The sequence below is a fragment of the Dendropsophus ebraccatus genome, chromosome 11, assembly GCF_027789765.1.
Source record: "Dendropsophus ebraccatus isolate aDenEbr1 chromosome 11, aDenEbr1.pat, whole genome shotgun sequence".
NCBI lineage: Eukaryota > Metazoa > Chordata > Amphibia > Anura > Hylidae > Dendropsophus > Dendropsophus ebraccatus.
This window is the reverse complement of record NC_091464.1, coordinates 62,721,195-62,734,471: the sequence shown is the minus strand read 5'-3', so window position 1 is coordinate 62,734,471 and position 13,277 is coordinate 62,721,195. Positions and strand designations below refer to the sequence as shown.

Here is a 13,277-nt window from a genome sequence, read left to right as displayed (position 1 = left end):
CCCACAGAGTAGTCATAGATATTCACACCCATATATGAGCACTCACCACCTGGGACACCTTGGGAGACTTATCAGGTGCAGCAGCGGCTGCCGAAGAGGAAGAGGACTCCATCCCGACTGATCAGACCTCATCAGATCGGACGACCCGCTCCTCTTATGTACCTTGTCCCAGCGGTTTGAATTTCGCGCTTCCGGAGTGCTACTTCCGGGTGTGACGTCAGTACGTCCCCACGTAACGTGAGGACGTCACTGTGACCCGCCGCCTCACTTCCGGTAAACCCCGCGCGACCGGAAGTACGTCAGGACGCCAGGCCGCACCGGAGAAGGCCCCGCACTCGCCTGGCCGCAAGTCCGCTGCTACTTACCCGGCGGCGGGTCCATACTGAGTCTGCCTGCGCTCTGGAAAGCCGACCCGGAGGGCGGAATTCCGGCAGACTCCGCACACCAGGATGGCCAGAAACCTGGACCATCCTGCTACCCCGGACCCGAAGATCCACAGCTGCTCCCGGGAGGAAGGAGGACGTACCTCGATCGACCCAGCTGAGGGGTAATGCTTGTCTTTTATCTTCATGGGGTTCTCATCTTCCCGACGGATCCCCACCTCTCGTGCCTGCCCTGTTAGGGACAGGAAAAAGCACTGGTGATTGTGGGAAAGGGAGGGGCTTTTAACCTCTCGTGTTGTGCTTTTTCCTGTCCCTAGGGGGTAGAGTTAACTCCTGTGGTGCCGTCGTGAAGATGAGGAGAGAAAAAAGTCTTATGCTTAAAGGGGTTAACCAGCGCTACAAAAACATAGGCCCTTTTCTCCCACTCTTGTCTCTAGGTCTGGTGTGGTTTGCAATTAAGGTCCATTTACTTCAATGGAACTGAGTTTCAAACCCCACCCAATCTGGAGACAAGAGAGGCGCAAAATTGGCCATGTTTTTGTGGTGCAAGATAACCCCTTTAACGACCGCTGGCGTATATTTACACCATGCAGCCGCCTCGGGGGTTCAGAGCAGTGCTGTGTGGTGACCCTGTTCTGAACCACCGCGATCCCGGGTGCCGCATGTAGCCCAGGACCACGGCAATTAGCGGGCACAGTCCAATCGCCGTACCCACTAATTAAGAATTCAGATGCAGCTGTCAAAGTTGACAGCTGCATCTGAATCCTTTATGCAGCCTCATCCCTGGTGTCTAGTGGGGTGGATCGCCCCCCCGGGACGTTGTGGCGGAAGAGCGATTCACATTTCCTGTACCTGCCGGGGTCTGCGCCGTAATGGCATATAATATATATAACTATACAGCATAGATCTCAATGAGAGATCAGTGTGCTTATACTAGAAGTCCCCCAGGGGGAATAACCCTAACCCCAGGGGGGCTTCTAGTATAAGTCTAAAAAAAATAAAGTGTTGTTTATAATAAAAAGCCCCTCCCCTAATAAAAGTTTGAATCACCCCCCTTTCCCATGTTATAAATAAAAATAAATAAATAAACAAACATGTTTGGTATCGCTGCGTGTGTAATCGGCCGAATTATTAATTTATTTTATTCCTGATCTCGCACGGTCAACGGCGTAAGCGTAAAAAAAGTGGAAAATTGTGCATTTTTGGTCGCATCAAATCTAGAAAAATTGTAATAAAAAGCGATCAAAAAGTCGCATATGCACAATCAGGGTACCGATAGAAAGAACACATCATGGCGCAAAAAATGACACTTAATACAACCCCATAGACCAAAGGATAAAAGCGCTATAAGCCTGGGAATAGAGCGATTTTAAGGAACATATTTTTGTTAACAATGGTTTGAATTTTTTACAGGCCATCACATAATATAAAAGTTATACATGTTACATATCGTTGTAATCATAACGACTTGAGGAACGTATATAACAAGTCAGTTTTACCCCAGGGCGAATGGCCTAAAAACAAATGCCCCCAAAATAAACAGAATGCGGTTTTGTTTTTTTTCAATTTCACCACACTGTGTACTTAATAATAATAATAATAATTCATTCAGTAATTAATAATTAATAATTCAGCCTGTCATTGCAAAGTACAATTAGTGGCGCAAAAACTAAGGGCTCATGTGGGTTTCTAGGTGAAAAAATTCAAGTGCTATGGCCTTTTAAGCACAAGGAGGAAAAAACGAAAGTGCAAAAATCGAAATTGCCACTGTCTTTAAGGGGTTAAAAGGAACCCATCCCGGCAGGTAAGGCTGCCATGTACACCTTCGCAACCATAATATAAGAACAAGGCATGGTCAAAAAGTTTCCTACCACTGTGAGTTTACAGCTCCTGTGAACTTGGCTTCACATACAACTATTAGGGCTACAGTGATAGGTCCACAATGGTTGTCACCCAGCTTTCTCTAGGATCTCAGCAGGCATTCTAAATGTATTCTGGGAAATATGGATGACAACTAACACTTCTGCCAGTATATCGGTATGGAATGACAGAGAATTGTGAATTCAGGATCCAGGGAAAGCTGAGTAACAATTTCTATTATAGCTATACAAGCAGGCCATGTTTAAAATCCCTCAGTTTACTTTTCTTCATCCCCAGCTCCCCTGCCTTATAAATGAACACTGCAAATCCTACAATGATTTCCATCATTAACCCGCAGTGAGCAGCGGATCGGAACGATTAAGTAATGGAATCAGACGTGACCGTGTTTCCCCGTACAGTCTATAAATTAACAGAACGCCTCATTTTCCAATAAATATTAATGGAACAAATTCAGGAGAGGAAGAAATAAGGAGACTATTTACCAAAAACAAGGAAAAATGGAAATTAATATGTCAAAACAGCCAACATTCTGCAGATTCGGGGGGGTGTAGGAGTCTCTGAAATAAAAAGGCAAAGGCTGATAAAGTCCTCCTCACTTCATAAAGGGGGAAATGCTAAGGTAAGAAGGCAGCCCCTGAATAGGAGTGGCTGGTTGCCTAGCCGACCAATTATCGCTCCGTGTTATAAACACAACGATCAGCCCATGACAACAACAATCACCGGCCGATCGTTAATACAGGTTCGGACCCGTAATTGTTGGGTGCCAACCGCGCATCGCTACGTGTAATAGCGGTGCGCAGCCGTCGGCTGACGATTTCCTAACTGTATACATTACCTATGCATGCTGCAGGGTTTTTCGCTCTGCTTCTACCCGGGTCCCACGCGCTGCAGCTCCAGAGCGACCTGTCTGAGCTGACAGGCCGCTCAACCAATAACAGGCCGCGACCGCTGCAGACAGTGATTGGCTGAGTGGCCTGTTAGCTGAGACAGGTCGCTCTGGAGCTGCAGTGCGGGACCCAGTGAAAAGCAGATCGCAAGAAGAGCTCTGCAGCATGGATAGATTATGTATACAGTTTAAGCAAGGGCTGCAAGGACATCAGTAACAATGTCCATGCAGCCCTTGTTAAACGATTATCGGGCTGTGTAATAGGCCCAGTAAACGAGCGTCGACCTAGAAGAACGGCGCTCGTCTACAGTTATTATCGGGCCTCCATCGACCCGTGGACGTTAAAAGCTGAATCAATCTCTGTCGGGTCCCTGAATATGATAAGGACTCGGTCAGCAAAAATTACATCTGCAAGAAAGTGAACGCAAAGAAAATAAGAAAAGAATTAAAAAAAAAAAAAAAAAAAAAGGTCGCTGGTAATATTAATAACGGAGAACAGGAAACATCTGTGTCAGGCAATTACTGTAAAAACACGTCGGCAGCCACACAGGCTGCGGCACTACGGCCGGGTGTGGACTAAAGTGGAGGAAACTGAAGTGACAATACACAGAACACACGTAGGACAGCATACACTAAGGGTCGTATTACACTGCCCGATATTAAGGAGCAAAGTAGGTCAGCATTCGCTTGCTCCTTGTTCCCCGCTCTTTTGGTGTAATAGGGCCCTAAAGGGATATAAAAACCTAAAAAGTAGGTTTTATAGGAAGTATCAAAGCTTGTGCAGCAGAGTAGTCACCCATAACAACCAATCAAATTACTACTTTCACTTTTTACAAGATGGAGCCTGACTGGTCGCTATGGCAACTGCTCCATTGTTACTCTGTACAAGCTTTGATAACTTTCCCCCTGTAGCTATGTGCAGTGTATCAAGCCATCTACTGTTCCCTGTTATCAGCCATTTAGGCTGGGGAAGGGCAGACTCCTGGTAGGACGGATATAAGGCCTCCATATATATTAGACTTGTCAGCGGAAAACACCTACTGTGGCAGTGTGGTGGATAACAGTGGAATACAGCAATGGGGAACCTTCGGCCCGGCCTACAGCTGTTGTAAAACTACAATTCCCAACATGCCTGGCAAGCCAGGGCTCACCCAGGGGCTGCAATCTAAAAAGAGTTTGTCTCTGATATAAAGCATTTACACTACAACACCTTTAATCCGGCATCTGATAGTCCAGAAATTTTGATAATCCGGAATCTCACAAAACCTGGAAAATCTGATAATGTTCTGGGTTCTGGGCGTATTCAGTAAAAACATGGGTTAAGTGAGGGTTAAAAGGACGGAGTGGGATTTATTGAGAAGGATGAGGCGGAGGAAGTGAAGAGAACACAAGAATCCATTAAGTCCCCCCCCCCCATTAATATTTAATGCAGGAAATATTTATTTTCTCCTATTAGGGATATTTAAGCAGTTTTTCTGTCAGATTTTCTCGCTCAGATATTTAACCCTTTAGGATCGGATTCACAATCTACCTACAATGTTGTGTTTGCTTATTTAATGGGTCGTGAAACAAACCCTTAAGGGCGATCGACTGATGTTAAAGGGGCGACCCTACTCAAAAAAACGAGAATATCTGGTTTCCCCTATTCAGAATACACAATAAAGGTCCAGTAATCCAGCATGTGATGGTCTAGAAACTTTAGTATTCCTATAGGTACCATGCCGGATTAGTAGAGTTATACCAGAGGCTGTCAGTGCACAGTGGGAGTTTTTGCTGGAACAGCGGTAATTTTGCTGGAACAGCTGGAAAGCCAACACGTGCAGTACACCGATTTAAGCTCTGCAAACATACAAATATACATGCCCATGATAAGGCAGATGGCACCCCCTACTGCAAATAGACATTCACTACAACCTACTAATCCAACAAAGCAAGCTGTCTCAATAATGCATTCACATAGCGTCCTCTAGTGGTCACTCAGGAAACAGCTGAAATAGAAGCAGCTGTGATAAAAGGATATGACACTGCAATCTTAATGGCAAAGGATAGGATGCAGGATTCACTCACACGCATAGTACTGGAATTTGCTGTTGATATGACTTTCCAACATAACAGGGTTCAGCATTTAAAGGTCTCATAGACAGTGGCAGATGACCTCTGGTCTTATGATCGGTGGGAGTTTAATCCCATCAACGAATAACCATTCTCTAAACAAGGATCACTCTTGTGAAGATCAGTGTTGTGCAGTCAGGTATTGGGGGTTTAACACTTGACTTCTGAGACTGTCCCCATTTTTTTTTATTTTTTTTTTTACTGCTCCTCATCACAGCCTGCAGTCTCACTGACACACAGAGGGGGGAGGATCCTGCAGCTGCACATCCACCCTCTCCCTATGTTTTATTTACATTTGGCCTGTATCTCCTTAGAGAGAGGAAATATAGACGGCTTGAAGATAGGGAAGATGCAGTTTTCTCTTCCTATCCTACATTCCATAGCTCCACATGCACTACAGGGCAAATGCAGCATTACATGGTGGAATAGTCATAGACTATGTAAACCGTAGACATTAGAGATCCATCAGAAGAATATCCTCACTCTGGGAGGCACCACCTCCATTGTATAGAGCCCGGTTGCTGCATGAGAAGAGAACAGCGCTAAGCACAGGAACCAAGCAGCATTTTTTTTTTTAAAAAAGGACCGCACCATCAGGATCACTGTGCCGGCTGGATAATGTTTTAAAAAAAAAAAAAGTGATGTACCTGATGGTACATTCTCTTTAAGAATTTTTTATACTAAAAGTCATTGAAGGAAGTCATTTATAGGTTTGCTAGTCATTTTTGATGTGTCCCTCTTTGGTGGTGCTGATGAGAGCTCTGGACAGAGTCCGTCTTCTGCCCCCTCTGGCAGCTGACAATATCCTCCTTTCATCTGCCCTCAGTGAAAGGAGCCTTATCAGCTATTGGTTACCCTGATATAAGGATTACTATACAGAGACCTGGCTGCGGGAAGAGAGACTGAGCATGTGTGCCCTCCAGCCTCAGTATAGTAGGTGGACGGGGTGCACATTTCATACACCAGGTGGGGCCATACTACAGACATTTATTAATAGTATTTACATGGTAAACACTGCTCCTTTTTTTATCTATACAATTTGATATTCTAAGGGGTTTTCCATAACAGCGCCGTACACTGTGCAGTGGCCATGCTGTGTTACTGCAGCTCAGCTCTCCTCTATTTCAGTAACCAGTGCAGTGCTGTCTGATTCCGTCTCTTTTCGCTGTCCAACAGATTATTACTGTGGTTCTTTTTATTGATTTTCTATTGACAGCCCATCCATATCTGATCGACAGGGGTCTCGCAGAACATCTTCAATCCATATTAGGCACAGCTTTGTATACTGGGTAGTATAGTTGCTATGTAGGTGTTGCTATAGTAACACAATACACTGTCCTGACATGCACCTTTAATGACGTTTTCCCAGCATGCACTGGTTCAGCGTCAGTGTCCTTTTCACAGGGATTACAGAGAGCAGTGAAAGGTGACCATAGAATTCATATCATATTGGCAGAGAACAAGTAAGGCTATATTCACACACCCGTAGTGCGGCCTGCGACCGCGGCCTGCACTACGAATGTGCATCTGTAGTGCTCCATGCTTCAAGGAGCACTACATTGCCGCCTTATTGCCATAGCGATCCGCTCCGCATTACAGCAGGCCCCTTTTTTTTTGCGGTACAGATCACAGCCCCGTACAGACGTGTGAATGGGGCCATTGAATACCATTGGTCCTATGTTTTGTCTGCAACTGCGGACAGAACAACGGATGTGTGAATGTAGCCTAAGGGTCTTCATACAGGGGCTGATTATGGGGGGGGCAGGAACCCTTGAAAAGACTAGTAAATAAGCGCTGATCCATGTTCATTTACAGTGCTACATTCGGCCATGTAATAAAGGTCCTTCCAGCTTTCTATCAGGGAGCATATATTTCCAGGAGGAATAAGAGAGGAACACAATACTAAGGAAATATGATACAGGATTAGTATCCCCCCTCGTCTGGACACTGTCAGAGGTGTGTAGAATTAGGTCCCATTGACAAGGGGAATGGTAACACCCAGCTGCTTATTTATTCAGATATTTACAGGAGGAATAACAGGGGAACAGTTCTAAGAAAATGTGTATTTCCCTTTATCTGGACATTGGCAGAAGCATGTAGGGATACGTCCCATTGACAATCAGTATGGTAACACCCAGCTGTCAATGTAGTCACACATTTCTAGGAGGAATAACAGAGAGTATAAAAAAAAGTCATAGGGAACACAGGCAGCTTCTCCTTTAGCCTCCAACTTTGATGTACCTGGGTCTCTTGGCTGTCAGGGCATGATGGGAGTTGTAGCCACAGATTGGGAATCACTGGCCAAACATTGCTAAAAGCCATGTACACACCATACAGACAAAGGGGGATAGTAACCACACATGGCAAGTTATTCATACATTACCAGAAGGAATAACAGAGGAACCACACAGCCCCAAGAAAAGGTTTGCACCAGGTAATAAGGACTTTACTAGACCCTTGCTCATGTGGGGACATCACCTACTATAGGATGAAACCTGCGCCATACACTAGATCACTGCTTCTCAGTTCCCGTCCTCAGGCCTCACCAACAGGTCATGTTTTAGGATTTTCTTAGTATTTCACAGGTAATATAATTATCCTCAGTGCATCGGGTATTATCACAGGTTTTCTTTGTATGGGAAATCCTCAAAACATGGTCTGTTGGTGAGGCCTGAGGACTGGAATTGATAAGCACTGCACTAGATGGCCCCATCTCTATGTACACTGTAGCAGCAGCTGGATTTACCCCTATGCCATTATCATCCACCAGATGGCACCATCTCTACCAACTCCTGTACATAGGGGGCAACACCTGAACCTGCGCCTGTACCACCACTCTCCACTAGATGGCATAGCACCATCTCTGCTAATTCCATAGCAACACCTGGAGCTGCCCCTGTACCATTCACTCCTATCCACTAGATGGCCCCATCTCTATGTACACTGTAGCAGCAGCTGGATTTACCCCTATGCCATTAACATCCACCAGATGGCACCATCTCTACCAACTCCTGTACACAGGGGCAACACCTGAACCTGCGCCTGTACCACCACCCTCCACCAGATGGCACTATCTCTACCAACTCCTGTACACAGGGGCAACACCTGAACCTGCGCCTGTACCACCACCACCACTCTCCACTAGATGGCACCATCTCCGTTCACTTTCAATGGCCCTACCACTTGCGATGCCGGGCAGTAGGTATAGGGCAGGGATGGCCCTGTGGGCCCCTGTCCCCCCTCAGTCTGCACTGTACAGCGCCCCCCATAGCCCGTACCACCTGCAGCCATCAGATCCCCCTCCCCCCGCGGCGGCCGGGCCTGCACTCACCCTGCAGCGGACGTCATAGAAGACTGCGCCGTCCAGGTTGCAGCAGATGACTGACGTGGGCAGAGAGCGCAGATCGATATCCTCCATATCGATATCCAGGAAATCCCAATCGTTAGCGGCCAGCTGAGATCCGGGGGCCTCCTCACACACCCCGAGGTGGGCTGCGAACTCCCGCAAGGCCTGGTCCATGACGTCAACACCGGCTGGACGCCAATCCCAATGACATCACTGGCGGAGATCCGTCCGCCGCAGCCCGTGCATAGCTGTCACCTCTGACTGATACAATGTATCAACTTATTACTCCACGCTGACGTCACACCGCCACCGGGACTGCGCCCACCGCAGCGACACCTGCTGGCGGCGGCTGGCACATACTACTGCAGCTACAGGGCTGCGCTGACTGGTTGGATGGAGCGGATGCGACAGCGACATCTGCTGTTAGGATGGGGGAAATGCTACTGCAGTTGATAAAGCGGAGCTTCTGACGGCCACAGCGACACCTCCTGGTAGTTGGTAAGAAATACTACAATACTACAATAATACTTTTTAATTCAAGCATGCATTCACACATCCAGGAATCTGCTGCAGATTGACGCATGTATCTAGTTACATTGCTATCTACAGCAGATCCTGTGTGTGACTCCATCCTTAGGTCCTATTAACACATGAGTAACCCTAGGGACCTGCAACTGTGGACAAGATTACAAAGGTGTTTCAGTATTTGCATGGACCCCCTGTCAGATAGGTGACACCGATGCACGATGGGTTCATCATTTTTTATGTCATGGATCATGTCCCCAAAACTGATAACACCTACAGATGTGTGTATGGGGCCATATGAGCTGCATGTGTGAAATGATGTGTGAAAGGGGCCATAATGTCACATGATTCATGTGAATATAACAATTTTTAGGATCCAATTTGCACCATATGATAGAATAATGTGCAAGTTTGGGTCTATTATACAGTAAAAAAAACCACTTTCTAGAGCAACATAAAAAGTTTATTAATGCAGATCTCATTCCTAGATCAAAAAGAGGGACGTGTAAGGGGCAAAAAGGGACATGGGTCAAAAGTAGGGACTGTCCCTCTAAAAGAGGGACACTTGGGAGGTATGAGATATGCTTTCCGCCTGTGATCCTCTATTCTCCTAGTACTCCCATGGTTCCCTCCCCAATTCACACTATTACCCACAATCAGTATGTCACACATCAGTACGTCTTTTTCCCAGTTAGGGTATGTTCACATTGCAGAATACACGCAGAGACTTCAAGTAGATTCCGCCGCGCGGCCTCTGCTTAAAGTTCCGCATATCCCATAGACTCAGTGATATCTGCTGGCGAATTCCGCCATCCACTCAAAGAATTGACATATGGAATTTGGTGGCAAATATCATTAAGTCTATGGGACGGGCGGAACTTCAAGGGGAGGCCGTGAGTCTGAATTCGCTTAAAGTCTCTGTTCGTATTCCACAATGTGAACATACCCTGATTAAAGGAGTACCTCCACATTTATAATAGTAAACCCAGCAGTGGACCTCACATTTTCCTATTACTTATATCAGTACCACTACTCCATCAGTAATCATGGTAGTACCCTCACATTTCTCCAGTACTCATAGCAGGATCTGTTCTCCCAGTAATCACTCCAGTGCGCCTACATTTTCCCAGTAATCACAGTTGTTTCCTTGTGGAAGTGGAGTCGGCCACAGCTTTATTAAGAATAAGGAAGGAGCCTTGCAAGACAAATTAGTCAGATATCTAAGGGAGAGAGGGTGGGAAAACGTCTCCTTGTCCATGGTCACGCGCTGGGCGGGCGGGAAGCAGCAGGGGGCAGTATATGTAAACTCCAGAGAGCCTGCCCAGTGCGTCACCCCAGCCAATGAGATAACTGAAAGGACTTGGCATGCGGAGAAGGGGGAGGAGACAGGCTGCATGATCCCTGAAATAACCCCTCATAGTCAGGAGGCACCTGCGCTAAATGTTGTGGGGGCTAACATCAGTACCCACACTCAGTGCCCAATCACAGTAAGTATTCACACTCCCTCAGTACATAGCAGTATTCCTGACCTCCAGTAAATACAGCAGTACCACTACGTATTAGTACATCTGTTCTCCTAGTGATCTGTACCTATACGCTTTCCCAGTACACACATCAATACCACAATTACCCCAGTGCTTCCATCTGTAGTGTCCCACTATATGTCTTCTTCTTTTCTTACACCCAGGTAAAAGGGTCTCTGGCCGGTGTTACAGGTAGTCCAGTTAACTGCTGTGCCCTACTCCGACCACTAAGTGTCACACTCCCCTGGAGCACAGCTGGGGGCACCTGATAATCACAGCAGTGCCCCCACATATCCCCAGTACTCCCATCAGTATCCCTGTCCCCTGATAATCACTGCAGTGCCCCCACATATCCCCAGTACTCCCATCAGTATTCCTGTCCCCTGATAATCACAGCAGTGCCCCCACATATTCCCAGTACTCCCATCAGTATCCCTGTCCCCTGATAATCACAGCAGTGCCCCCACATATCCCCAGTACTCCCATCAGTATCCCTGCTCCCTGATAATCACAGCAGTGCCCCCACATATTGCCAGTACTCCCATCAGTATCCCTGTCCCCTGATAATCAGAGCAGTGCCCCCACATATCCCCAGTACTCCCATCAGTATCCCTGTCCCCTGATAATCACTGCAGTGCCCCCACATATCCCCAGTACTCCCATCAGTATCCCTGTCCCCTGATAATCACTGCAGTGCCCCCACATATCCCCAGTACTCCCATCAGTATCCCTGTCCCCTGATAATCACAGCAGTGCCCCCACATGTCCCCAGTACTCCCATAAGTATCCCTGTCCCCCCTGATAATCACTGCAGTGCCCCCACATATCCCCAGTACTCCCATCAGTATCCCTGTCCCCCGATAATCACAGCAGTGCCCCCACATATCCCTGGTACTCCCATCAGTATCCCTGTCCCCCGATAATCACAGCAGTGCCCCCACATATCCCCAGTACTCCCATCAGTATTCCTGTCCCCCCTGATAATCACAGCAGTGCCCCCACATATCCCTGGTACTCCCATCAGTATCCCTGTCCCCTGATAATCACTGCAGTGCCCCCACATATCCCCAGTACTCCCATCAGTATCCCTGTCCCCCGATAATCACAGCAGTGCCCCCACATATCCCCGGTACTCCCATCAGTATCCCTGTCCCCCGATAATCACAGCAGTGCCCCCACATATCCCTGGTACTCCCATCAGTATCCCTGTCCCCCGATAATCACAGCAGTGCCCCCACATATCCCCAGTACTCCCATCAGTATTTCTGTCCCCCCTGATAATCACTGCAGTGCCCCCACATATCCCCGGTACTCTCATCTGTATCCCTGCTCCCTGATAATCACAGCAGTGCCCCCACAGGTCCCCAGTCCTCTCATCAGTATCCCTGTCCCCTGATAATCACAGCAGTGCCCCCACATATCCCCAGTACTCCCATCAGTATCCCTGTCCCCCGATAATCACAGCAGTGCCCCCACATATCCCCAGTACTCCCATCAGTATTCCTGTCCCCCCTGATAATCACAGCAGTGCCCCCACATATCCCTGGTACTCTCATCAGTATCCCTGTCCCCTGATAATCACAGCAGTGCCTCCACATATCCCTGGTACTCTCATCAGTATCCCTGTCCCCTGATAATCACAGCAGTGCCCCCACATATCCCTGGTACTCTCATCAGTATCCCTGTCCCCTGATAATCACAGCAGTGCCCCCACATATCCCTGGTACTCCCATCAGTATCCCTGTCCCCTGATAATCACAGCAGTGCCCCCACATATCCCTGGTACTCTCATCAGTATCCCTGCTCCCTGATAATCACAGCAGTGCCCCCACAGGTCCCCAGTACTCCCATCAGTATCCCTGTCCCCTGATAATCACAGCAGTGCCCCCACAGGTCCCCAGTACTCCCATCAGTATCCCTGTCCCCTGATAATCACAGCAGTGCCCCCACATATCCCCAGTACTCCCATCAGTATCCCTGTCCCCTGATAATCACAGCAGTGCCCCCACATATCCCCGGTACTCTCATCAGTATCCCTGCTCCCTGATAATCACAGCAGTGCCCCCACAGGTTCCCAGTACTCCCATCAGTATCCCTGTCCCCTGATAATCACAGCAGTGCCCCCACAGGTCCCCAGTACTCCCATCAGTATCCCTGTCCCCTGATAATCACAGCAGTGCCCCCACATATCCCCAGTACTCTCATCAGTATCCCTGTCCCCTGATAATCACAGCAGTGCCCCCACATGTCCCTGGTACTCTCATCAGTATCCCTGTCCCCCGATAATCACAGCAGTGCCCCCACAGGTCCCCAGTACTCCCATCAGTATCCCTGTCCCCTGATAATCACAGCAGTGCCCCCACATATCCCCAGTACTCCCATCAGTATTCCTGTCCCCCGATAATCACAGCAGTGCCCCCACATGTCCCTGGTACTCTCATCAGTATCCCTGTCCCCTGATAATCACAGCAGTGCCCCCACATATCCCCGGTACTCTCATCAGTATCCCTGCTCCCTGATAATCACAGCAGTGCCCCCACATATCCCCAGTACTCCCATCAGTATCCCTGCTCCCTGATAATCACAGCAGTGCCCCCACAGGTCCCCAGTACTCCCATCAG

General features: G+C 48.0%; 2 protein-coding genes across 2 annotated transcripts in view; one reads left to right on the top strand and one right to left on the bottom strand.

Annotated features, from left to right (window-relative positions):
• Positions 1-8,918, bottom strand: part of RCAN1 (regulator of calcineurin 1) — a 75,500-nt gene extending 66,582 nt beyond the window's left edge. The window contains exon 1 of the mRNA XM_069945428.1: positions 8,594-8,918. Coding sequence (XP_069801529.1) covers positions 8,594-8,782 — 189 coding nt within the window. The 5' untranslated portion in view covers positions 8,783-8,918. The remainder of the gene's footprint in view (positions 1-8,593) is intronic.
• Positions 8,618-13,277, top strand: part of CLIC6 (chloride intracellular channel 6) — a 45,587-nt gene continuing 40,927 nt past the window's right edge. Inside the window, exon 1 of the mRNA XM_069945427.1 lies at positions 8,618-9,106. The gene's annotated coding sequence lies outside the window, so the exon portion shown is untranslated. The remainder of the gene's footprint in view (positions 9,107-13,277) is intronic.